At 43.1% G+C, this 27,436-nt stretch overlaps 1 protein-coding gene across 4 annotated transcripts; it reads left to right on the forward strand.

The window, feature by feature from the left end:
• The first annotated feature begins 1,173 nt into the window (after nucleotides 1–1,173).
• Nucleotides 1,174–27,340, forward strand: usp7 (ubiquitin specific peptidase 7 (herpes virus-associated)). 4 transcript variants are annotated; one of them, XM_080904310.1, is made up of 31 exons: nucleotides 1,174–1,657; nucleotides 6,283–6,387; nucleotides 7,037–7,235; nucleotides 9,154–9,292; nucleotides 9,507–9,595; nucleotides 9,721–9,829; nucleotides 10,578–10,708; nucleotides 10,864–10,918; nucleotides 11,067–11,147; nucleotides 11,503–11,593; nucleotides 11,712–11,794; nucleotides 12,128–12,237; nucleotides 12,946–13,123; nucleotides 13,758–13,902; nucleotides 14,092–14,222; nucleotides 15,523–15,657; nucleotides 17,135–17,236; nucleotides 17,694–17,799; nucleotides 18,507–18,599; nucleotides 18,723–18,790; nucleotides 19,035–19,135; nucleotides 19,458–19,611; nucleotides 19,849–19,916; nucleotides 20,880–20,988; nucleotides 21,861–21,938; nucleotides 22,031–22,131; nucleotides 22,727–22,826; nucleotides 23,175–23,294; nucleotides 23,391–23,462; nucleotides 23,578–23,668; nucleotides 25,313–27,340. In XM_080904310.1, the coding sequence occupies exons 1-31, from the start codon at nucleotides 1,573–1,575 to the stop codon at nucleotides 25,417–25,419; spliced, it is 3,336 nt and encodes a 1,111-aa protein (XP_080760436.1). In that variant the 5' UTR covers nucleotides 1,174–1,572; the 3' UTR covers nucleotides 25,420–27,340. The 4 variants fall into 4 exon arrangements, with proteins under 4 accessions (XP_080760436.1, XP_080760433.1, XP_080760434.1 ...); XM_080904307.1 differs by having other exon boundaries at nucleotides 1,436–1,657; nucleotides 20,886–20,988; XM_080904308.1 differs by having other exon boundaries at nucleotides 1,436–1,657; nucleotides 12,946–13,102.
• The last annotated feature ends 96 nt before the right edge of the window (nucleotides 27,341–27,436 follow it).

The raw sequence follows: 27,436 nt of genomic DNA on the forward strand, positions 1-27,436 counted from the left end.
TAACACACATGTTGAATGAAACTGATAACCAGGTAAACACACATTAAAATACAAAATTGAATAAATAAAATAACTGGCAATGACTCGAGCTGTCCATGGTGTGATATTAAAAGTTAATTTAACACAGCTGTGCAGGCACAATAGTTGGAAAATAAATATTCGTGTTCACTGTAAAATAAAAGTCCCGCTTGTGTAAATGGGTTCCTGTCTTTAATGCCAGTGGAAACCACGTGGTTTTACAGTTTTATTGGCTGAATCATGTTGTGTTTCCATACAATGTTTCTGAAAGCACGGGTTTTTTTTTTTAAGTAAATCTGTTCAGAACTGCTCAATGAAAACTTTTGGTTTTGTCACCTTGTTGGGTAAAACGTCACACACACGCTATTACCACGTATTTACACAGTTTAGCCCCACAGCTCAGCGATTTCTCCCATTCAAATCAATGTCACGCCACGTACAGCCATTAAACCAATCCCACTCGTGTAATAATTGTCGTTAGCTCTTATATTTCCTCTCCCTTTAATACACACACGACCCGGCCTGTGTGATTTCGCGTGGATGGAGAAGCTGGCTCGGGGATGGGCCCGTGTTTGGATCTCCATGCGGATGTGACATTTCAGAGAAAAGCGCGACCGCCATTTTGAGATTTACCTCAGACATCACAAACCAAACGGGAGGAGCGGTTTGAGGGAGCCGCACAGCTCAGGCTAGCGTTGTATGACCGGGCACATTCTTCACGAGAAGCGAGGGGAATAGCTAGAAATGCAACGAGCTGCTGCAGCGTTTCGTCGTCTGTCGTGTTAGGGCGGTTTGGAGGATTTTGGTTTATGTCGGGCCGCGCAAACTCTCGTCTCCGCGAACTTCTAAATTAACGTTAACATCAGTGCTATTCCGTATTGGGAAGCTGGTTTGAATGGATAGCTTTTTCCTCCGCTCTCCCCCAGACGAGGGACAATCGGAGGAGCACACAGACTGGGGATATCGCAGGCAAAGTTGTTGAATGTGTGTGTGTATAGCAAATGAGCCTTTGTTTTCATTGTCGTACCTTTAATACCATTTGGCTGCCTAGTGTCAGGTAGCTTAGCGCTAGCTTGAAACAGGGTATTTGTACCTGACGGTGCAGGTCGTGCTCAGAGTTCTCTTATTGCCCCACATTTCCCGGGGTAGACCCGGATTGATTTAGCTAATTTCAGCGGGCCTCCGATTTCGGAGTCCCCCCGCCCTCCCCTAATTACATCCATCGCAACCCCTGCCGTCAACCAGCGACTCGCACCCACCAAAGGCGCCGAGATTGGGCGAATAGCGAGCAAATACGTCCGCGTTTCTCTACCCGCTCCCCCGCCGACCTCCCCTCCTCACTCCCCGGCGCTGACAGCGGACAAGGCCGAGTTTGCAACAGAGCAGGCCCGGCCGCCAAGGCTCGACCTGTCCCCACCTCCGCATCCCACTACACCTCACCAGCAGTCCAGAACCCGGTTCCCCACCGAGTCGACCCTGGACAAGGTCGAGGGCAACAGAGAAAACAGGGAACACCGCATCACACCTACAACAACAACACCGCCACCTGCCAACATGAACCACCATCACCACACGCAGCAGCAGCAACAGAAAGCCGGCGAGCAGCAGCTCAGTGAACCGGAGGACATGGAGATGGAAGGTAAGTAATGGCCCCGAGTAAAGTGAACGGACTTTTTATTAATCTTTTTTTTTTTAACCAGGTTTGTGCCATAAGTTAACATTTGCACGAGAAATGCACGGAATTTTATCCGCATTAACTGAGCCCAACATCTCGGTAAACACGGAGGCCTGCAGCTAGCAGAGATAGCCGGTTGGTTTTTTTTTTTTTTTTGCTGATTGTGCGTCCGATGCAGCATACTTGTATTCAGCTGACCTCATTTTGCGTTACAAGCAAACCGAGTCCTTAACGATCTTCGTTTGCTTGCGATATTCAGCTGTTTGCAGGTTTATCCAGAACCGGTGGCATTTTCCCCGCACATTGTCGCAGATTAGCCGCATAAATCATTCATTCTGATCGGCAACCGTATCTCCAAATAAACAGTTCATCGGCTTGTTGCTTCGAGATTGCCAAATCACCGCCGTCTAGAATCCGCTTGCACTCACAGAATTCCGGGCCCGATGCTTGTTGGTGGCCCAAGTGTTTGTAAACAGTCTGCTTAGTGTTGCAATTAACACGGATCCAACGCTAAGGTAAATTAATCTCTCTGCTCTGACTTGGCTGTGTGGGCTTTTGGGGTGATTTTGACAGCTATCGCTAGCTGCGTTCATCACTTCTCCCGCGAATAAAGTAGTGATATATATGTTTTTATTTTTTACTGATAACGTTAAACTTTAGTCTGTTAGTTGTTGTTCGACAAGTGACGTTGGTTCAGCCTCTAACAGTGAGAGCGTGTGCGTTAGCATCGTGTGATTGCTCGTACATTAAATGCTGGTTTCTAAATGGCTAAAGAGATCGGTTGACCATTTGGGTAAAAATATGTTAGGTGTGTCTCCAAAGTTTGACATGTTACCATATTGTAACAGAGTATCTGCTTCACTAACATCCACTTTGCGCGTTACGCCTTGTAAAACGCGAAGAACGGTGCTAGCGCGGCTGCTAATATTGAGCTAGTCAATTAGCTCCAAGGCGCACCTCGTTACGTTCTTTCTCTAGCTAGCATGCTAGCTAGCTAGCCAACTAGTGCACGGAGGGGGTGTGTGGCGTTCCAAAATGGTGGCTTGTATTTTGCATCGTTAAGATTTTGCCTTTTGCCCGAGAGCCGGGCCTTGCATTTTTTTCTCCGAGCTTTTAGCTTGTGTCTAAATTTTATCTCACGGTTATAATTTAGCAGCTGAGGGTAAAACGATTCCTCTAACAGTAAATCTACATCAATAGCTGGTACTTCTTGACTCCAGCTAATGTTGGCTAATAAAGGCCTTGAGGTGAATCTGTGGCTAGTGTTTGCTAAGGTGGCTAACGGGAACGCAGATGCGTCAATCCTGTGTTAGCTAACACACTACATTTTTAGCTATCCCTGCTGAAATTATAACAATGTGGAACACCAAGCGTACATTATCCCGTTTTATGTTAATTTATATCCTGGTATTTAGTGTCGTTACGTGAAACGTGGAGCAACGCTGGCAAGTAACGGTAGTTGCCGCTGCGGTAAGCCAGGCCCGCACAGAGGCAGCGCGGGGATTTGCTGCTTCATTGTATGGAAGACCAAAAGGCATGGAGCTCGCCATTTTTAATGATCTGTTTTTTTTTTCTTGTTCTTTTTTTTTCGTTTTTGGGGTTCAGTTTGGAGTCCGAGGCGGTCATTTAAGCAGTCTGCACACACAACACCAGCACTACCAGCATTTTTATTAAGTTTACAATGATGTCAACTTGGGGCTGAGTATGGACCAGTGGGCACTTTCACTGCGTCATTCAGACCTTTTAGTTTTACTGTTTTCACACGCTTTTGCTTGTTATTTGGGAGCACGTATTATACAAATGACCTTAAGCAGTTACATGCATGCTGTGGAGTAAATAAAGAAATGACCAGGCACAACATTTCCATTGTTTGATGATTCATTGTAACACTAATCACTAGTAGCAGGTGCATTTAGCGGACTTCCCCACCCCCTCTCCTATCATACCTTATCCTTAGGTGCACTGAAGCCTTACAAGGACAGTGAAGACAAGTTGACATAACAAACTGCTCACTTTTTCTGGTGCTTCTGACTTCTCTCAGAAGCAACACACACACACACACTCCCACACTCCATTTCCGATATGGTATGAGGCGCCATGCAGTTGCAGCCCCACCATCACTCATTTGGCAAAGCTAAATCATTTTGCCTCTTTTTGTGTTTTTGTTTTTTTGTGTGTCTCCGCACTCTAATTTAAAAGCAGGGCTGTTGCTGTCACATAGCTGGCCAAGCTTTTATATGGGTCCCTCTAAAAATTAATATTGAACAATCTTAATGCCTTTATATTCAAAAGGTTCTAAGAAATACAAGACTAAGGGGTACAATTGGCACCTTGGTGAGGACTTAGTATTGTTTATGGGCATTTAGGGCCAGTTTGCTCAAAGTACAGGAACACAGCTTAGTGTGGCCTGATGCAGCAAACTGCATTGTAGCCTCCTAGTGCCAAGTCACTGTAACAAGATCAACCATGCAGTTATAACCTTTTTGGTGTGGGTTAACCACACATCTGGAGTGTTTTTTCCATTTGCTCAGCATAAAGTTTGTATATTAGAGGAGAAGATTGAGTGTGATTATTGACAAACTTTCATTTGCTGCTTTTAGTCCAAAGGATTTCAGCTTCATAAGATTAGAAAAGATTAGCATTTTTTTTCTCTAAAAACTTTTCACTTGAGGGTTACTGCAGCTATAGTGAGACTTAAGCTAAATCACAGGGGTTCATTTTTATTCTCTTTATAGTTTAAGCCAGTCGGGGTAAGCTCTGCAGTCTTGCTCTTTGTGGATTTTTGTCCCATAAGTAAAACACCCAGCTCTTACTGTTGCAGTTTTTGGTGACAGATCCGTTAATAAATACATTTCAGCATAGGTTGACACAGTGGGCGGGACAAAAGGTTGTCATGGAGCTGACTGACGGAGCCCAATAGCATGGTGTAATCTGCTTGGGTAAATGAGGTCAGTCTCCTGGAGGATTCGGTCAGCAGCGTTACCTGTAGACCGACACAGAGGAGTGCCACACGCAAAACTTTGCGCGAGAGACGAGGTGACAAAGCAACCCATTTTGGGACATCACAGGATCCGGGCAGATTTCACTCACTCCTTGAAGTCGATTCAGCGCGCATCTGATTCCCTCATCGGCGTGTTTTGGTAAATTAGACTGTGCGTCGAGCTGCCGAGCTGGGATAATTATTGTCCCCTGTACGCGTGTGTTTTGTCTGAATGATGACTTGCTGCTTAATCCTGCATTGTATCCGTAATTACCCAGCCTACTGTTGGTGTCGCTGGGCCTTTGTTATGCTCATACACACGTATACACACTCACACATTCGCTCTCTGTTGCTCTCACTCTGTCATACACAGACTGAGAAAGGAGGCTTAAAATCCCGTGTCAGCGGGGTTTTCCCATTAAAGTGAAGAAAAAAGTAAAAGAAGGATCCCCCACAATAAATATAAATATATATATATATATATATATATATATATTAGGGGTGCAACGATATTCGTATCGATATTGAACCGTTCGATACAGTGCTTTCGGTTCGGTACGCATACGTATCGAACAATACAACATTTGTAATTTATTTTATCAATTTTCCTTCTGACGATGCTGTCTGTGTTGAGCGCTCAGTGAATCTGTGTTCGACTACTCCGCCTAGGCTGCACTGTCGAGCGCAGATCCACTGAGCGCTCAACACAGACAGCATAGTCAGAAGGAAGAGCGCAGGGCAAGCTAGCGAGACAGAAGTTAAGCTCTCCTTGCAACAGGCAAATTGAACGTCATTCAGATCTGGCGTTTGGAATTATTTTGGTTTTCATGTGACGTATGACCCTGAAGGTAAGCGAGTCATGGACTAAAGTAAAACAGTATGTTGAATGTGCCATGCAATGCTCAATTACATTGGTGTGAACTAGTGTGTTAGCGCAGTTAGCTCGTTAACGTGTTGGCCGTCTAGCCCCATGCACGGAGTGATCGGCGGTAGCTCGTTAACGGAGATTTGCCGTGTTGTGGCGTTAAGGTCATTTCAACGAGATTAACCTGAAAGCACTAGCGGGAACACAACGAATATGACTGCACATTTACGCCGACATCATCGTAGTGCAAAGACAAGTGGAAGCAGACAAAAAAAAAGCAAGCATGCTACTAACTTTAGCCGAGTCATTTAGACAGCTGTTAGCACATGATTCTCCTTATGCTGCTGAGAATATAGCCCAGAAGAAGCGGATAGTATAGCTTTTATTTTGGAAAGAGCCATTTCTCTGTAATAAACTCTTTTCCAAAGATGAGTGATTCCTCAATCAGATACAGGGCTTGCAATATCGCTAGCCCGACATCCCGGAGCTAGCGATTTTTTCAGTCGGGCTACCAAAATCTATCTCAAAATGAACATATAAAAGTACTTGCCACGCTTTATTAATCCTAGAGGGATTTTCGATTGCACGTTCCTGACCTTTTGACACCTGCAAGTTGGGAATGCAGTTTTCAGCCACATTTACCCCAAGTAAAGAGGAAAAAAAAGGGGGTGTCTAACATGTTAATCTATCCAGGAACGCCATATCCATGCAGTCTTATTATGTTGCTTATCTCTCCCTGTGTAGCTGGGGATACAGATGATCCTCCAAGAATCCCCGCCAACCCAGTGATCAATGGTAACGTGGCCATGGCAGACGGACACAACAATACAGAGGAGGACATGGAGGATGGTGAGGATTATGTGCAGCTCTGCAAACGCTTTAGTTTCTTTGAAGCTTTTCGAGTAGAAGAAACTGTAGGTCGTCTGGTTGAAATTACACCTGAAGTTAATGTCTTTATATGTAGTAACTCAAATGCTGACAGCTTGTCAGTGGGAAAACATAAAGACTCTTGTCCATGTTATTTATTGGCAGTGTATGAATTAAATTTAAACGGTATTTTCTCTAACTTAATGTAATTGTAAGCTCTCTTACTTCTGCCAGTTTTCAGAAGTTGTTTGAAGTAACTTGTAATTATGTCTTTTACGTTCTTTAGCGTGAGTTAAACACAACTTATGAGGTTAATAAAAATCAAATGGTGCCGCAGCACTGTGCTGCACCACTGTTGCATCATAGTGGGCAGTTTAGGCTAACCCCTGCTCGACTGCAGCAACCGTCTACTGCCAAAACATGTGGGGTGGAACTCTGTCTCGTATTTCTGTTGTCGGATTGCAGGTGTCCAGGAATAATGACAGTTCTGACCCCAATTATTTGGATCACTGGGCAAATAAAGCAGAAGTGCTGTATCGAATTAAAAGTTCTCAGTGAATCAGAGGGAATCTGTTACACACCAAATCTTCTCCTCCCCCTCTTAACGCGTCACCCTCCCGTCTTCTCACAGACACTAGCTGGCGGTCGGAGGCGACCTTCCGGTTCGTGGTGGAGCGCTTCAGCCGCCTGAGCGAGTCAGTGCTCAGCCCGTCCTGCTTTGTCCGGAACCTTCCCTGGAAGATAATGGTGATGCCGCGCTTCTATCCTGACCGACCACACCAGAAGAGCGTGGGCTTCTTCCTGCAGTGTAATGCAGAGTCAGATTCCACGTACGTAAGAGGGATTTGGGATGTGGGCCTTTTGATATAAGCTGTGATTATCAACTCACTTTATGCTCTCTTGGAAATTCTGCTGCTTTGAAAGTTGCAGTAGGTTTTTCTACTGTAAGTCGGGATCAGTGGTGCTGTGAAGAACTTCCTGCAGATGTTTTATCCACTACACCGCTTCGAGGGATGTAGTTTACCTAGAGCCCCGAATTGAAATGTGCCAAAGCTGCAGTAAAAACTCTCAAGTATCTCATGTGATATATGATGTTCTGAGTGAATGAAGTGAAAGTGAGGTTTTAGTGTGTAGCCAGGAGGCCTGACGCACAGTGGTTGTGGTCGTCTCTGGTACCTGGCAGGACCGCAGCAGCTCGGCGCAGTTATCCCATACTGTGAGACTGCAGTGGAAATGCTTTTTATTGCTGTTTTGTAAAATGCAGCTGCTAATGGGAAAACATATTTGTTAAGACTGCACACAGTCAAGTTTGGAGCCGGTGAAATTAGATTAGAACTGGATTTATGTTTTTAATTTAGTGAAAGGTAAAGAGGCAATCCTGCTGCATCGTTTCTGTGCTTTTCGACGTCCTATTAGACAGTCAAAGCTTCTTCCATAGTTTTTCAGCGGCATCTTTCTCTTTCCCAGTTTGCTTAATAGCTGGGACTAGCAAAGCTCTGGTATTTAATGTTAACTTAACTACACAATTAGACCAATTTTAAATACTCTGCTCTTTTTCTTCACTTGTGTCCTATACAGAAGGATACCTGCCAGAGCAGCAGGCAGCCCGCTGTTTGAAGGTTTACACCTATGACATCTTTGTTGTTTTTTTACTGGTGTTGTCAAAATACTTTAAAACATCAGAGCAAATTATTCCTCAAGAAAAAGACGCAGGTTTTGCTCCATTTCACTGTCTGTGTTATAGCTGCAAAAATCCAAACAACATGGCGCAATCATAACTGCTCCTGTAGGTGCATTGATGTAAAGGGGGGCTTGCTTTGATTACTGGAGCACAGTTGGATTAGGAACCTTCTTTCATCATTGCCACACAGTGGTTGTTGAATTATTGTTATCGAGTCGTCGAGACGATTCATATTCGCTGATCGTGGCAGGCTAAAGCCTTCACCACTTTCCCGTCGCTCCCTGTGTGAAGTAGCAGGAGTTGAAACCTGCACAGCTTTCGTGCTCCGACATTACAGCCCAGCCGTCCTGTGTTGCGGTTGGGTATTGCTGCATTAACGGGGTCACAGCTGCTGGTTTTAACCACTGCTCTGGTGGCAACCCAGCTTTTGTTTTCTGTGCCTCTCTTGAGACAAACAGCTGCCAGTTCCCACAATGAAATGTCATTTTTCACAATCGAATGTCACTTTTTTTTGCCCTTTTCTTTCTTTTTTTTTGTGCAACTCAGCTGCGTAACTTCATTTAGAAAATGTGCTGTCAGCCCTATTTCCCTGGTGGGGGTTGTTGGTTTTTAAATACCCTTGTGTGTTTGGGTTTATATTTTCTCTTCTTAATATATCTTTGGTGTGTAAACTGAAAGCTTTGGGAGGGCACAGATGTAAATGTGAGGCTTATAGATTGATTCAGTTTGTAATGCCACTCTGAGAGATGCATAGATGCTGTTGGTGATTTGGGTATATCTTGGTTAATGGTGTGGAAGGATGTAAAATTAGCATCTGATGCTTTATCCTGTTACCGTGCACAACACTGTTTTATGTTTTTCAGTAGCTGAAGTGGAACAGTGTTGGATGGCTTACTTGGCTCATAAGTTTGCACAGGTTGCTGGTCCTGCTCTCCTATGTTTTAACGTCGTAGCCTACGCAGTCTTCTAAATGTGCCGATTTCAGTGCCGCCAAAATGTTCCTGAGGAAATAATACAACTTTTAAACAGTTCTTTAGTATTCAGGTGTCGTGTCTTTGGTGTTTCAGGTCATGGTCTTGCCACGCACAGGCCATGCTAAAGATCATTAACCACAAAGACGACGAGAAGTCATTCAGCCGCAGGATCAGTCACCTGTTCTTCCACAAAGAGAACGATTGGGGTTTCTCCAACTTTATGTCCTGGAGTGTAAGTACACAAACCTGTCAGAAATTAATGTACTGTTACTTTTGTCAAAGAAACAGTGGAATATTTTTGCTGTGAGTGTTGGTGGGGTTCTTTTTTTCTTCTCGCTCAGCAGTTACCACTTTGTTAACCTTTTGTTTGGGCCTGGTTGTATTCTTTCATTACTACAAATTGCTATTCTTAAAAAGATTAACTGTTTTGCAATGATGCATTTCAGGATGTGACCGATCCAGAGAGGGGCTTCATCGACGACGACAAAGTTACATTCGAAGTCTACGTCCAGGCGGATGCCCCACACGGAGTGGCGTATGTTGTGTTCTATTTGAGTCGTTTATTTTTGTCTTTATAAACTATTTCCCATGTGCATTTTCTCTGTTCTGTTCAGGGTTTATGACTTATAACTAACTGAAGTTTTTGGTCTCTGTAACCAGCTGGGATTCAAAGAAACACACAGGCTATGTTGGACTTAAGAACCAAGGAGCGACCTGCTACATGAACAGCCTGCTACAGACACTCTTCTTCACCAACCAGCTACGACGGGTAAGGTTTTGTTTTGTGGCTTCTAATGACTGTGTGTGGCTGTGGCTGTTTTTCTTATCTGTTATAGGGTTCTTAACATAATAGATTTGATTATTTAAAATACCTTTAAACCCCCTGATTCTCAGCACCACTTTCAATACGGTCATAAAGCTTTTAATTTTTCATCCAAGTAAGAATAAGCAGGTTGTAATGTGACATGAGGCACACAAAGCTCTTAATTCTTGATATAGTAGTTCCACCTTTCAGGTGCTTGGTTAAATGAGTGGATCTTGTATATCGGCTTTCTTGTGTTTATTTCCCCCAAATGCGAAATATTTCCAATAGACACGACTGCTGTTTTCTTTAGCCAACAAGCTCAGTTGTTAAGCTCTGCACGTGCCAACTTTCTACTGCCAAGAAAATGCTACTGACCCGCCCTGGGTCAGTAGCAGTCATTCGCCCTGAATGACCCTGGTGGAAATGAGCATTGAAACAGTTTCAAATATCATCGTCTACATATTGAAAAATATATATATTTTTATGACATGCATATTTATTTATTTGTAACGTTCTACTATAGTTGCTGCTTTTGTTTCATTGCTCCCATGCTGGCTCTTTTAATTCTACGATCAAAGTGCTTTTTGAAATTTTCCAGTAGCATATCTGGAGTTTAAATATAGTAAATGTTTTCACAAAAATAGTCCAGTCAGCCTAAGATGATTAGTTTTATATAAAAGTTGTAATCCTGGAGCATCCTTATCCTTCCCAGGCGGTCTACATGATGCCCACAGAAGGAGATGACTCCTCTAAGAGCGTCCCCCTGGCACTGCAGAGGGTTTTCTACGAGCTGCAACACAGCGACAAACCGGTTGGCACCAAGAAGCTCACGAAGTCCTTTGGGTAAGTTAGGACTTGCTTAGAATATTATATGTGTTGTAAGCAAAACTATTAGATCCTTGCATGCTTGACATGTGGGTCAACCATCAGAATTTCACAATAAGCGTTGTGACGGTTGGTTGTATTCTCTCACTTGGTGTTTGTGTTTTTACGTGCAGGTGGGAAACACTAGATAGCTTCATGCAACATGATGTGCAGGAGCTGTGCAGAGTGGTGAGTTTCCTATACACGTTTAAAAAGGTCCTGTATGCACGGTGAACAACAGCTGACAGTATTTACTGTTTGTGTGTGTGTGTGTGTGTGTGTGTGTGTGTGTGTGTGTGTGTGTGTGTGTGTGTGTGTGTGTGTGTGTGCACTGCAGCTCCTGGACAACGTAGAGAACAAAATGAAAGGCACTTGTGTTGAGGGAACAATCCCAAAGCTCTTCAGAGGAAAGATGGTGGTATGTCATCTCTCTTTCTCCGTCTCTTCCTCCTCTTAGCTGACTCGCCCTTTTAGTTATGGTCATATTTTGCATATCTTTTGTACAATATTGTTCTTATGAGGGGAAATTTATAGTGTTTATTTTGCTCAGTAATGTCTCTGCAGCACGTCTCGCACAGTAGATTCTGTAAACACAGCGACATGATGTAGGCTAACACAGCACAGGATGTAGCCTGGAACAAGGCCAGTTTAAGAATAGACTGAGGGTAAATCAAGACGTGACCCGATGAGAAATAATGTTTCTGACTCGCCTCTCATATCGTATAGTCTGACTCTGCGTGTGTGTGTGTGTGTGTGTGTGTGTCACTCTGCAGTCATATATCCAGTGTAAGCATGTGGACTACAGGTCTGAGCGGATAGAGGACTACTATGACATCCAGCTTAGCATAAAAGGAAAGAAGAACAGTGAGTAGCATAAATGTGGTGTTTTATTGATCAGTGGCACATTTGTCCTGCATGATCATGATTTTCACACACATATCAAAGCGGCGATTTTCTAAATATAATCTTTGCTTCTTTCCAGTCTTTGAGTCATTCAAAGATTATGTGGCAACCGAGCAGTTAGATGGAGACAACAAATATGACGCAGGAGAACACGGGCTGCAGGTGAAGTATTTCTGCAATTTGTTGGCTCTTGTTGCTTTCATGCTGTTGGTATTGAAGCAAAGTGGACTAAAATTTTAGTTTTTATGTCATTGTGAAAAAATATTTGGTGTTCCAAAAATTAGACGTGTTCAAATGGATCAGTAGGTTTCCGGTTTTTCTTGCCAAGCTACAGAAATATGTAGCTCTAAAAATAAGATCTGGAGCTTGTTTACCTGCCTTGTTTTGATATGGTTTAAATGAGCAGCCTAAAGCTGAAAGGGTTTATAATGGCAGGATTAATGTCAATGGGATGTCCTCACCAGATGACTGACTCATTTTTGTTTTGCGTCGCAGGAAGCAGAAAAGGGAGTGAAGTTCCTCACCTTCCCTCCGATCCTCCATCTGCAGCTGATGAGGTTCATGTACGACCCACAGACCGACCAAAACATCAAGATCAATGACAGGTAAGAAAAAAAACAAGCTGATGCTTTAAAAATAGTTTTTGAAGTAAGGTTACTTGTGAATTACTGTGCAGAACGCACCCTGATAACTCCCCGTCACACAATGAGACGGTAACTGTGCTGCTCGAATGTAATTTTAGAGAAGGTCTGCTCCATTGTAGCATAGGTTAAAGGAGGAATGTCACTTGAGCTTTACACTCGTGAAAAGCTTGCCCTGACCTCGCTTATTCAGACGGTGAGAAAGGAACCAAGATTGTTTTCTGTGCCATCAATCTGTGTACAGTTAATGGTGTTAAAAATAGAATCCAGCAGAAATAATGTGACACTTGTAGCAAACGCTACCATTTAGAAGTGCTAACTTTCTGCTGTGCCATTTCGATGAGCTCTGACTCATCCTTGTGATGATGCTACAGCCAGCTGGCATCCTGAGGGCTTTGTATACGTACATGGAGACACGGGTGTGGGTGTGGAATGACAGTAGTTTTGAATATGCTCAAGTTTACTCTTGATTTCTTCCATTTTTATGCTACTTTTTGGCTGATATTTGACCCTTTTTGTATTAATCTACACATTGTTTTTTCACATTATTTGTTTTTTATTTCTACCTTTCCATTTTTTTAAATACTGCTGCTTACCTCATCCTTTTTTCTTTTTTTTTTCCTTCTCAATTTCTTTGTCTCTAACGCCTCGCCATCTTTCTGTGCTCATTAGATTTGAGTTTCCAGACCAGTTACCTCTGGATGAGTTCCTCCAGAAGCCAGACTCAAAGGACCCAGCCAACTACATCCTCCACGCTGTGCTAGTCCACAGCGGGGACAACCATGGCGGTCACTACGTCGTCTATCTTAACCCCAAAGGAGACGGCAAAGTGAGTGTCAAGGATCCAATAGTGAGAACAATTTTTTTTCTGCACTTTTCACCAAAAATGCTCAAATTTACAAAAAAACAAAAAGGAGTTTATGTTGTGGAGGAATTCAGAGCTATGTTATCTTACCTCTTGACCTTAAGTGTTTATTAATTACATACAGCTGCATGCATTAAGATCCAAGGGTTGAGAGTCAGAATAAGTGCCTCCCAGGTCTGCAGTGATTATTATACTGAAAATGACAGAACACACAAGCTTCCTGACAGGTGAGACGATATCACCTAATGTAAGAAAAGGGATGTTTCACAATTTAGATGTTTAGTGGAATAAACGCTGTCAGAAAAGATGTGTTAGTGTAAAGAGTCGGATGTAAACACGAGCTCTCAGCTCAGACTCTTAATCTCATACTCATCGAGTAAACCCCTCTGATATACACACATCAGTGTGATGTTACATTAATTCTGCATTTAGGTTTGTGTGACAATGATTGTCTTAAGTGCTCTCTGGTTTTTCTCTTTTTTCCCCTCCACTCCAATCCTTGGTGGTTGCCCCACCCCTATCTCGCCTCTGCTCCTCATCCTCCTCTGGCTTCCTCTGGCTGGGACCCCATCCTGCAATCACCATCTGTCTCCGTCTATCATTCTGTCTCTTTCTGCAGTGGTGCAAGTTTGATGATGACGTAGTGTCACGATGCACCAAGGAGGAGGCCATAGAACACAACTACGGCGGACACGACGATGACCTCTCCGTCCGCCACTGCACCAACGCGTACATGTTGGTCTACATCCGTGAGTCCAAGCTCAGTAAGTAAACATCCGTCCTTCTTCACTCGTCATTTAAAAAACATCGGTATGAGAAACTTTTCCAGCAACACATGAAGGTATCCTCTGAGCTGATGAGTGCAAATAAAATTCCTGTTTCACATGGAGGTGACTGTAGTGAATAATACTGTTGTACTAAATTATCACTTCTGCCGTTTTACCCACACTCAGGCGAGGTGCTCCAGCCGATGACCGACGTGGACATCCCCCAGCAACTGGTGGAGCGTCTGCAGGAGGAGAAGAGGGTGGAGGCACAGAAGAGGAAGGAACGCCAAGAGGCTCACCTCTACATGCAGGTCCAGGTAGGGAATCGGAGGTTATTTAAGCGCTCTGTGGTGCTTTGATACTTTGCGATCAAAATACTTGGGTGGCTGAATAATTTAGTATACAGCACATGAGAAACCTACAGTGTAGGAAGTACAGGAGAAAATTGAAGCTGTGTTTGTGGATTTCAGGTAGAGCCACATTTGTGTCGAAACACCACACCTAGCAGCTTGTGCCGTTTTACGCCATCATACTGTAATCTGGATGGTTTGGTGTTTATTGCTTAAAGTGTGTAAAGGTGCAGGACTTCGTACGGTACTTCTCGGATTATTTATTCATATTAATCAGTATATTTGTTCTGTTGAAGCTCGAACTTGAACCCAATAAAGTCGACCTCCATAAGAGGCCTGACAGAAACAGCTTAGTTCGTGAGAAGCTATGCAAAGTATAACATCGTGCACCTTTAGACGGGGCAGATATGTTTCATAGGTGGATGAATGCTGGATTTCAGTGCGATAAGAATGAACTGTTTTGCCTTTTTGAAAAAGAGTAGATGACGTTTAGACATTTATGTTGGATCGGATCGTCGGGCTAACGACGGGCTGGAAAACGGAAGCTTCTTCTTTCTGTCAAGCAAAGTGTTCGAGTGTTTTGTTGGACTCGGTGTAACCTACAAGTGGCACGCACAACTGCAGGTCTTCTCGCTCTGGTTTGGCGGTCTCTGTGTGGTTGAGATGGGGAGAAGAGCAGTCAGTGATAATGAGGAAATGGCTTGTTAAATGATAAAGGTTTACCCTTTTCAGCACTGACTTACTTACTTGTTCGAGTATTAAGGCAGCACAAAGGCTAATTACGCTCATTATTTTCCTCTGAAGAGGTGATAAGCGTAACATTTAAAGGCTGTAATGAGGCTGTGTGAAACTTTGCTTTGCACTTTGCCTGTAAGCCATCAGAACTGACACCTCATTGAAAGTCTTAGCAGTGGAGCACCCCTCTAAACAGAAAGCTCTACATAATTATGATTTCGTGTGTGTGTGTGTGTGTGTGTGTGTGTGTGTGTGTGTGTGTGTGTGTGTGTGTGTGTGTGTGTGTGAGACAAGCAGATTGCTTGGACAAAAGCTTAAAAGACTTTTGATGCTGTTAGCTACTGACTGCTGCAGTGAAATGTCACCACCAGTGTGGATACAAAGAATGAAGCTCTTGCTTTGTCGAGATCTAGAGATAACTTGGGTGTGGGGGAGTGAGTTTTCATTGCATGAAGTCTTTAGTCTCTTATTTTTCACACTTTGGTTCTTGGTCCAGTTATACTAATGCTGTTCATCTTCCTTCTCTGGGCAGATGGTGACCGAGGACCAGTTTTGCGGTCATCAGGGCAACGACATGTACGACGAGGAGAAAGTGAAGTACACGGTCTTCAAGGTCCTGAAGAGCTCCACGCTGCAAGAGTTTGTCCAGAACCTCTCCCAGACCATGGTGAGGCATCTGTGGGACTGTATGCTCTTTGATGGTGATGGATATTTGGATGAAATTTCTAACTTTTTTTTTAAATTAAAGAATAAAATAAACCATTTAAGATTAACTGCGAAGAGTTTTAGTTTGTAGATTTCAAGATGCATGAAATGTTTAGTCAGTAAACTTGTCTTTCATCAAAGTAACTTGTGCTCGGTGGAAGTTTAATATTTGTGAAAGAAACCGCATTCACGCACATGCTGTGTCTCAGGTTCACGCTCGGACCCCAGGCTGAAAGAGAGGGCTTGTTAGCTTGTCAACAGTGCGGAGCACACATGTACACTAGGGCTGCCACAAACGATTATTTTGATAGTCGACTAGTCACCGATTATTTATGCGATTAGTCGACTAATCAGATCATCATCCATTGGACGTAAAACGTACAGCTTATTGCACCAGCAGCATCTGCTCTTATATAACTATCATTAGCTTACAGCTTTAAGCTTTTAAGGTGCTAACTAAAAATAAAGACAAGATGATAGTTTATTCAATTTTAATGAAATTTGCAGATTGTTTCGGTAAAGTTTAATAAACTCCTTGCTATCTAAAATATAACAGGACACCGGAGTATATTCTCCAGCATCTCACACTTCTGATAATCAGCTGTCTGCTTGACGTTTATTCAGCTGTGTAAAAACTATAACTTTAATCTCAGCCAAACCGATTTACTCAGGAACAAATAAAATACTAAAAAAAAAGCCAAACAATAACATTTTTAATTTATCTAAGTGACTCATATATATTTAACCTGAGTCGCGAAAGACGGCGGTGGGTTTGAAAACAATTTGCCGGGAGTCCGGTGTTCTCACGGCGCTAGTGACCTAGCCCCCGGCTAGCTATCGAGCTAGTGGGTAACAGACGTCTCCGAAAACGTCGGAGCGCTTTTGAAAATATGTGGTGTCCTGATAAACTGAGCAGATATTTGAGGTTTACACAGCTACATTCTCGCCTGAAAATATGTTAAACGTTTATTTTGTGACCCAGAAAGAATAATAAGAGTAATATTAAAACTAACTAGCTACCGCCATTGTTGGAAACTAAGCTGGGCCGCGCTATGAATTCTGGGACACAGCTGCTTCTTCTTCTTCGGGGTTTAACGGCAGCTGGCATCCTTGTACATGCTGTGCTGCCATCTTCTGTTTCAGTCCGTTATTACACTCTTAAATCCTGCTATTATTCCTGCGTCTTTTGCGATCTTACAAAGCTTCAAACGACACGTCGACTATTAAATCAGTCGTCGACGATTTTGATAGTCGACGTAATCGTGACTAGTCGACAAATCGTGGCAGCCCTAATGTACACACACTTGCTTAAATTCTGGCTCCCTGCGGTTGATCAGTAAATACCAGTTGGAAATTTTAGTCTTGATGTCTTTTTCTCAACACGTTTCTGCTTTTCCCACATCTTATACGCAAATTGAAACTGTATTGATGTGCCGCAGGGTTTTCCACAGGACCAGATGAGGCTCTGGCCCATGCAGGCCCGTAGCAACGGAACCAAGCGACCTGCCATGCTCGACTACGAGGCCGATTGCAACAAGTCGGTAGGTGTTTGCACCTGTGGCACACATCTTCAAAAATTCCTGTATGCTTTAGCCAGTTTTTTTTGCATTAAAATAATGAAAGAAAGCTGCCAGTGAACCAGAACAACTGTGCTAAGATCAGTTCAAAAATATGCAGGATTTAGAGCACGGGTTCTAGAAGGAACTATCACTCCCTGAATTATTTTTTTTTTATGAATCATTATCTAAATTGAGTTTAATTTGAATCCCTGGATAACTACTCCATGTATAGAATCACCTGTCAAATCTCTCTTTTTAAAAAAATAAATAAAATAAAAAAATCCTCAGTTTGTTTACAAGTCTTTTTTTTCTTTACAAGTTTTCCGTATAATGCAACAGTTTTGTCACTTTAATTCCTGGGACCACTCCTGAGTTTATGACTCAGTTAAATGTAACATAAGAAACTTTTTTTAAAGATTGGAACATTTTTGTGTTTCAGATGATCGACTTGAGTGACAATGAGAACCCCTGGACAATATTTTTGGAGACTGTAGATCCAGAGATGGCAGCCAGTGGGGCCACGTTACCCAAGTTTGATAAAGACCGTAAGTTCTCCATCCATCGGCGCTCATCATCAGACTTTGAGTCTTAGCACTTTCTTTTCTCTAAACTTTTAAAATATCATTTTTGTAGAAAACATGTTCTTCAGGTGTCAGTCTTTGATTCCACTTACATAGCTGCCTGTGTTGGTACCGTGTAGATAAGAATAATCGACACAATGCCTTAGAGGTCACAGTCATAAACGTAGAGTACTAGTTACTCAGTAACATAGTTACTGATCGGTTTGAATGTTGATGGGTTTGTTCTGAGTGTTTATGATTATTAACACTGTGTTTAGCTGCTGATTAAAGGCTCTGGCATGCTACTGTTTGTAGTGCGATGTTGTAGCTGCCTGCTGCCACTTGGGGTCAACGTCAGAGACATGCGAGACATGTAGTTTACGTGGTGTTGGTGATCCTTGTGGTTTGTGAAAAACAACTTTCATAGTGGAACTAAGTGAACCCGAAGGCTGCAAACGCTTGGACGTATCTCTTTGTTTCTCAGTTCGCTCAATCTTTCCCTTTGCATAGCTGGAGAACTGCACCAACAGACACAAATGCAGAACCATAAGTGGCGTTTTGTGCTTTGTTTAGTGTTTCAGTTGAACAATATTTATGCAAATTGAAGCTATACTGCTCCTCAACCACTTCTTTGGCAGGCGTGTTGTATAGCTGCTGATTTCACCTTGCCCTGTTTTGTTTTTCTCTTCTAGATGATGTCATGTTGTTCTTGAAGATGTATGACCCCAAAACCAGAAGCTTAAATTATTGTGGACATATCTACACACCTATATCCTGCAAAATAAGTAAGCGTGACTCTGTTATAACCTCAGTACCCTGTCATAAGGTGCAGTGTGTGAATTCTTCGTCTGCAGTGAACGTAAAGATTTTGAGATTTTTCTCTGCTTCTCTTTTTTCCCTCTAACCAGGAGACCTGCTGCCAGTCATGTGTGAGAGAGCAGGATTTCAGCAGGAAACTAGCCTTATCCTCTATGAGGTGATCTATTCTGTGACGCCCAGTCGCTGACACACTCCTGTCTTTTTCTCACTTGCTCCCTCACACTCTCACATTCTCAGGCTCCTCTATCTGGCACAGAAGCTGTGTTAGGCTCTCATGTGCACACTTGCACTCTGTCATATGTAGGCCTTGGTACATACATACATCTGCCACAAAAATAAATACTATCTTGCACTTAGCAGATAAATTGACTGCATAACCCCCGATGCTTGGTGTGTTACAGGAAGTAAAGCCCAATCTAACAGAGCGGATACAGGACTATGATGTCTCTCTGGACAAGGCCCTGGACGAGCTCATGGACGGGGACATCATTGTCTTCCAGAAGTAAGTTGTTTTGGGGGGTTTTGGCACTTGTGCTTTGAGAAATCTGCCAAATTGATATCTTCCCGAGGTCGACACGCTTCAAGTTGCCTTCGTTTAAAATGTCTCTCTTTGATGACGCTCTGGTTGAGAAATTGTTGCAGAACTTGTTAGCTTTACTTGTTATGTCTGTGCCCTCATTTACTTCTTGACCTGCGCTTTCTGTCCTTGACCTCTACCTTCACTTCACTCACACTTCCCTCTGTCACACTGATCTCTGTTTTCCCGTCATTACAACACAACCCGTACCTCAAACTGTCTTTCCAACCTTTCTCCAACACCACAGGGACGACCCAGAGAACGACAGCAGCGAGCTGCCTACGGCCAAGGACTACTTCCGGGATCTCTACCACCGGGTGGACGTCATTTTCTGCGACAAGACCATCCACAACGACCCCGGCTTTGTGGTCACACTGTCGAACCGCATGAACTATTTTCAGGTACGATCGGTTGAGGTTCTTTGGATGAATATTGATTAACTCTTATTATTTTTAAAAAATACTCATGTGAAGCTGCCGAGTCATTATACGAAGACTGATTTTTATTTTTTGCTGCTACTGTTAATCCGGGAGTGGATTTCTGCTGCCCCCCACCCCCTCCACCTGCTAGCATTAAATTTGATTGACAGGTGAAATCTGACAGGCCCGTCATGAACTGTCTGTTTTTGTGTTTGTCAGGTGGCTAAGACTGTAGCGCAGAGGTTGAACACAGATCCCATGCTACTGCAGTTCTTCAAGTCACAGGGGTAGGAGGCTTGTCTCATCCACACACACACACACACACACACTGCATTCTTCGTAAATGTAGTAACAATAACAGTGCATAATAGTGATTGTCATTCTTTCTTTTTTCTTCTTAAGCCGTTGTTCTCATTGTAAGCCAAAATATGGCCTTTATAGTCAGGAAAAATGCAGTTAAGGGCTTTGAAACAACACTGAACATGAAGTCAACTACAAGGGAGAGCACTTTAGTTCTTGCTTTGCACATAACTGAGTAATTATGCTTTTGCTGTAGCGTAATTATCCCTTTTTTGTGGTTTTGACAAAAAAAAGGTTATACTAAACAAAGGCTTTTCCTGCATAGAGGGACTGTGACAAAATGTTTCTGACCGGTTTCGTTATTTTTGGTGTTTTATTTACTGAAGCGTGTTATGCTGCTTCTTAATCTGATGGTCAGAAAGAATAGGAAACCACATGGATTTGGGCCAAATAACTGACTCATCACCTTCACTGTACATAGATCGATCTCGCCGACGTGCGTAGTCATCTCCCAGAAGGCTCATTTGGAGCCAGGAAAATCTGCTAAAGACGGCCTGTAGTTTAATGAATAATGCAGTGTTGTTTCAAGGCTGTTTTTTCCTAAATAACTCAAAATCCTGTAATTCTGTTTGACATGTAGAAAGGAACGTGTAGACCGCGTTTGAATAGTGTTGTGACTCGTAGCTTTTGTCAGGTTTGCCTTTGATTTGATTACTTGCAGTTGTCAGTAGAAATGTTGCATAACCTGTCCCCCCTCCACCTGTCTTCTGTTGTTTTTCCTCCTACTCTTCCCTCTCCCTCTGTGCTTCTTTTTTTTCGTCTTGCTCTGCTGTTCACCTCCACCTCTGCTTCTTTGCTTCTTTTCCTCCCACTTTTCTTTCTCTTCTCCTTCCACCCTTCTTCCCTCCCCTTTGTTGTCCTCCCCCCCTGCCTGGTGGTGTGGTGGCCAGGTACAGGGACGGTCCAGGGAATCCTCTCAGACACAACTATGAGGGAACGCTGCGGGACCTGCTGCAATTCTTCAAGCCTCGGCAGCCCAAGAAACTCTACTACCAGCAGGTAGGACTGGTTTGTCTACTTTTTCTGTGTCAGGATTTCAAGTTTGTCTTTGTTCTCTCTTTCGAGTAAGATAACTGGTGTTTCCCCTGAAAAGGAGCTCAGTGTTTCATAGTGCCGGTAATAATTCTGGTAATCTTAAATGTCTTTTTGTCTTTCCTCCGTTATAAAATATAAAATGCTGTCTGATAGAAAACAAAGTCATTGGGGTAAAAATGTTTTCTGACTACCTGAACTTTTAACACACAAACGGTTGTGAGAAAGTTTTTATTTATTTCAAATCTTTCCTGCAAACCAGGAACGAGTTACATCCTCAGGTGGATGACTTATCTCAGTGTCTTGTTCATGAGCGACAGGGATTTGTATCTTGATCTACGTCCCTACTCTCACCTACGTCACGAGCTTTGGGTAGTGACCAAAAGAATTAGATCATAGATACAAAAGGCAGAATTTGCTTTCTCTGAAGGTTGGCTAATTTCTCCCTGAGAGAAAGGGTGAGGGGTTCAGCTATTTGAAAGGGACCGGGTATAGAGCCGCTGCTCCTCCATGTTGAAAGGAGCTAGTTGAGGTGGTTCAGGCATCTGACTGTGATGTCTGCTGGTTGAGGTGTTCATGTTACCCTGGCCCCATGGTAGACGCACAACACACGGGGGAGACCACATTTCTCAACTGGCCTGGGAACGCTTTTGAGTTCCCCTGGATGAGCTGGAGGAGGTGGCTGGGGGAGAGGGAGGTCTTGGTTTCTCTGCTTAGGCTGCTGGCCCAGTGACCCGGCCCCAGATTAGCAGAAGAAAATCGAAGGCCACATCCTACGAGTCCACAAAAGGAGTAACTTTGTTTTTATCTCTCTCTTTTTCTCTATTATGTATTCTCAGTTAAAGATGAAGATAACAGACTTTGAGAACAGGAGGAGTTTTAAATCCATATGGCTCAACAGCCAGTTCAGAGAGGAGGTACGACACTCAAAAAACCCCAAAAACCTTTACATAAGGAAAAATGTTTCTGTGATTCAACCATAGACATGAAACTGTTTCTTGTGTTGCAGGAGATTACTCTTTACCCTGACAAGCACGGCTGTGTGCGGGACCTTTTGGAAGAATGTAAAAAGGCTGTGGAGCTGTCTGAAAATGGCTCTGAGAAGCTCAGGTATCCATCTGTGTTTGGCTTGCTTGTCTTCCTCTCAGTGGTTGCAATCAGAACTTTTTGACAGCTGCTCCAGCTGTTCTGCCGTACGGGGAGTTTGCATCTGATGGTAAACTGAGTTAAAATTAAAAAATCGAGCACACTATGGTCCGTTTTAGCTTTTTGAACATTATCTTTGACACTGGGCAAATCACTAGAGATTGAGTGCTTGTTGTTGTGGCCTAGACTGTCTGTAGTGAAGTTTATCACTTTAGTTTTCCACTCATCTTGATCCAGGTAACATTTTGGCTTTTGTTTAACCCCTTTGATTTGTTTTTTTAATCTAATCCTAACCACGTGCGAAATGTGTGCTGCTTCTCCTTTTTTTTAAATACTTTTCACAAAATTATAGTCTGACAATTACAACCCTCACAGCAACCGCGGCCTGCACAGCCCCATTTCATTCTGTAAACCTGCTCTCTGTGACTGCACTGGCACCTTTCCCTTTAGTTTGGTTGAATTTCTTGTTTTCCCTGGTGTGATGTCAGAATCAGATTTTGCTGCATTTGAGAAGCTCCTGCAGAGCGTTAATGCCTCCTCCCTCGTTCTCCCTCTGCAGGCTGTTAGAGATAGTAAGCTATAAAATCATCGGAGTTCACCAGGAGGACGAGCTGCTAGAATGTTTATCTCCTGCTGCCAGCCGCACCTTCAGAATAGAGGTGAGTGTTTATGCGAGGCGTTGCCTGTGCAGCGCGTTTCACTGTGTCGTTTATTTTATGTTAGCCGCTTAACTTCCACTTAACACGCCGTCAGGCCGACACTGTATTTTTGCCCTCACAGCCAGTCAGTTAGCAGTAGAAGTATTACTTCTTCATGCTTGTTAAAGGTTAAATACCAAGCTTCTGGCTCAGTTTTCTCTGTAGCTCTTGCGTCATTACAGCGCGTTAAAAACTTTGACCACCAGGTGTCAGTAAAAACAGTTGGTTTATTTTTACATTTTATAGTCAGTGGTTTGATCTGAGCTTATTTTCTTCCTTCATCTCTCTTGTGCTGCTTGGCTTTTTCAGGAGATTCCTTTGGACCAGGTGGACTTGGATAAGGACACTGAAATGCTAATCCCTGTTGCTCACTTCCATAAGGAGGTCTTTGGCACCTTTGGGATTCCCTTCTTGCTCAAGATCAGACAGGTGTGTTTTTTTTGTTTACTTGTACCACATAATGTGGGGATTATTATTTATTTTATTTCTTCTTGACTCACTGCCATCCTATTCTCCTTTGTGCAGGGTGAGTCGTTTCGGGAGGTGATGAGGAGGATCCAGACCATGCTGGACATCCAGGAGAAAGAGTTTGAGAAGGTAGGTCGTCGTTGGTTTGCTTCTTCTTAAACAGCGTTCTCCTGATGCTGAAATAATTAAAGTGTTAACAAGGGGGGTAGTTAACCACCAGATGTCTGTCTCTGTGTGTTTTCAGTTCAAGTTTGCAATTGTGATGATGGGTCGGCATCAGTACATCAATGAGGATGAGTACGAGGTCAACCTGAAGGACTTTGAACCACAGCCAGGTATTTACTGCCTGCGGCGCTACTGGGAGCGATACCAGTGTAACTGCTGCTGATACTGATACTGCGCCGATTGAACGACACCAGGCTAGAGCCAAACACAAAAATAAAACAAAAGCATGAAACTGTGACAGTGCCTCGTCATGCACCACTTCAATGTCACGGCTGCTCATATTTATACAAGTTTATCCACCTAATAATGAACTTTAAAGACCTTTTATGTACACTCACTGGCCACCTTGTTAGGTACACCTTGTGTTAGTACTGGGTCGGATCTGCTTTTGCCATCAGAGTTGTCGTCATTCTTTATGGCACAGATTCAACAAGGTGCTAGAGATATTCCTCAGATACATTGACATGACAGCTTCACACAGCTGCTGCAGATTTATGGGCTGCACATCCGTGATGTGAATCTCCCGTTCCACCACATCCCAAAGGTGCTCTACTGGACTGAGATCTGGTGACTGTGGGAGTTATTTGAGTAAAGTGAACTCATCGTCACATTCAATAAAGTAGTTCGAGGTGATTTGAGTTTTGTGACATAATTTGCTGTCCTGCTGGAAGACGAGTGCATGGTTATAAACATGGTCGGCAGCAATACTTGGCGAGGCTGTGGTGTTTAAATGATGCTAATTTGGTACTAATATCCCCCACACCACTAAACCCCCACCAACAGCCTGAAGTGTAGATAAAAGGCAGAATGGATCCATGCTTTCATTCTGTTTTTGCCACATTATACCATCTGAATGTCACAGCAGAAATCAACTTCAGACAAGACGGTTTGATCTTTTGTGGTCCAAATTTTGCAAACCTTTACAAATTGTAGTCTCAGTTTCCTGTTCTTAGCTGACAGGAGTGCCATCTGGGCTGGTCTTCTGCTGCTGTAGCCCATCTGTTTCAGGCTATGACAATCAGAGATGCTCTTCTGTAACCTTGGATGTAACGAGTGCTTATTTGAGAGAGAACTGCTTCCCTGTTTACTTTTTCGGACCGTCCTCTGTAAACCCCAGCGATGGTTGTGTGGGAAAATCCCACCAAATCAACAGTTTCTGAAGCACTCAGTCTGAAACCAACAACCATGCTACATTTTCTTCCCTGATTTTGAATTTGAACCTCAGCAGGTCACCTTCATCATGTCTGCATGGCAAAATGCACTGAGTTGCTGTCATGTGATTGACTGATTAGATCTGTGTGTGTGTGTGCGTGCGTGCGCGCGTGTGTGAGAACAAACAGTTACACAGGTGTACCTAACAAAGCGGCTGGCATGTGTATTTCTAGTATTTACCACACTGCCTTTCTAGTGATTCCTTTACAAGTGTGACACGGCACCTCTGGTGTTTTGTTCACTGCAGCAGTGATTGGTTCTTATTTGTAATGTAACTGCATCAAAATGGCCAAAAGCTCCCCTGCAGTCGATAGTTTTGATGTGTGTAGCCCAACCCAGTCACCAGAATCATTAAAACTGGACTTTATTTTCTTCACGTTCCTAATATTGGCCGGTGTGTCAGCGACACCCGAGATTAATGTCGATGTCACGCGGGCTACAGAAATACTCCCACTGCTCCTGTTACTGTTCATGTGATTTCTGTACTGCAGGTGGCGCTGTCACTTCTCCTAATGGCCTCTCTGATGTGTCCTCCTGTGTAGGTAACATGTCCCACCCGCGCCCCTGGCTAGGGTTGGATCATTTCAACAAAGCTCCAAAGAGAGGTCGCTACACCTACCTGGAGAAAGCAATCAAGATCCACAACTAAAGCAGCCCCCACCCCCACCTTCTCCCCTAGTCCTCCTCATCCTCTCCTGCTCCGCCTTCATCCCTACCTACTTTAACAAACCATAACCACAGACTGTAACCAACAACCGTGTGTGTGTGTGTGTGATTGTGCGTGAGAAAGACTGAGAGAGTGTGTGTGTGTTCATCACTTCACCCCGCCTGGACACCTCTACAGCTCTACACCGGCACTATGTCTTCAGTGATTGGGATCTTGCTGCAGCTGATGGATTATTCAACCACAAAATAAACCGCACCAACCACTGACTGTTTATTTTGTTGTACATTTTATTTCTTTTCCCTTTCCCCCCCCCCTTTTTTAAAAATCGTCTCCCTCCACGTTTGAGGCTGTTCGGTTATTTTTTCTGGCTTGTCTGCCTGTTGACTGCTTTTTGTTGCCTGTTCAGAAATGGGAGACGTGTAATTGGATTTTATGGTTTAAAAAAAAAAAATTAGGAGGAATCACGACACAGTATAGCATATATAATATGTATGCTATATATAAATATTTTCATATATAAATATGAACTTCTAGGCTTAGTTTTCACTTCCACCTCATTTACAGCTTTTTTTTTTTTCCCCCCTTCACAATTTTTGGGGGGTTGTTTTTAAATAAAGTTGTTCAAAGGGGCGTCACACTGCTGTGCGGAGAGGTCAATGAGTGTGCTGTTTGGAGGACTGACTTGCAGAAATGATGGAGACATGCAGTCGTTTTAAAATTATTAATAATTTTTGCAAAAGCAGCTGCGGGCTGGCGTCCACCCTGAAGTTCTCTGGTTTGCTCTTATGATGAGGTTTCCTTATATTTTCTGCTCCCATCCCTATAGAGCAACAAAAATCAGTATTTCCAAGTTTACGCTCAAGTTCTCTTTTCCACTTAGTTTGGTTGGAGGAAAAAATAAATTTTTTTTGTCTCTTTCTGCAAACCTTGTATTATTAAAAACAAAAAAATCTGCAAAACAGAATCTGTTTAAAATAAATGGGGAAAAATACGATTTGTCTGTATTTCCTCTTGAACGTTGGAAATTAACCTTAGAAGTTTCTCAGGTCTGGCAAAAGTAGTTGTTTTTTTTTTCCCTGATTGTGAGTTGCTAGGTAACATTCACGCACACACAGACACGCACAGATATGTGTTACCTCCCTGATGACTTCCTTTTTAGTTTTTTGGGGGGTTGCTAAAGGTCCCCCCCCCCCCCCCCCCCCCGTCCTCTCAGTCATTCCTCTTGTAAAACACACACACACATACGCAAGCTGCAACCTCTCTTCTTTCTTGATTGAATCTGTCGCCCCCTGGTGGTTGGGAGCAGTAACTGCGCTGTGCTTGGTAGGGAGCTGCAGACACTTAGAGCCCCACTGGTTTGAGGATTGTTTGGAGACAAAAAACCAGCATTGTAAGAAACACTTTAAGCCCTATGAATTTCTTTTTTCCTTTGTTAATTTCAGGTTTTGTTTTCTTCTTTCTTTTAAAGCACAGATGGAATGCACCCCTAATAGCGCATAGCTGGCTCTGTACAGACAACATTTAAGAATTGTATATTTAAAAATATGAACGTGTAAAATTTAAGAGAAACACACGCCTTTGTTGTTGGGTACAGAAGGAGCCAGGTGTTCATATTTCTTGTGTGTAGGTTTCTTTTTTGTTCGTTTGTTTTGCGTTCCGGATGTACCATTGACAGGTTTTTCCCCCTCTGTTACATTTGGATTGTTTTTCTTTTAAAAACTAACTGCATTGGTTTGTCTTGTTAAGAAGTGCAGTACAGAGATGACCTGCAGAATCACACCTTAATTTGATCTTTTCCACTTTAAAATCCTCAGTGTAGCAGCAGTGTACGACAACTATTCCTGTATATTGCCTTTTTGCTGGAAAATGTATGTTGAATAAAAATTTTCTATAAAAACAAATAGACGCACCGCTGCTGCTTATCCGTGCCAGTGTGCGACCTGCGATTCCCGGTATTTGCCAAAAAATTACTGCAGAAATTTAAGCTGTTATAAATGAC

Source organism: Rhamphochromis sp. 'chilingali', assembly GCF_963969265.1.
Source record: "Rhamphochromis sp. 'chilingali' genome assembly, chromosome: 15".
In the NCBI taxonomy this organism is placed as follows: Eukaryota; Metazoa; Chordata; class Actinopteri; order Cichliformes; family Cichlidae; genus Rhamphochromis; species Rhamphochromis sp. 'chilingali'.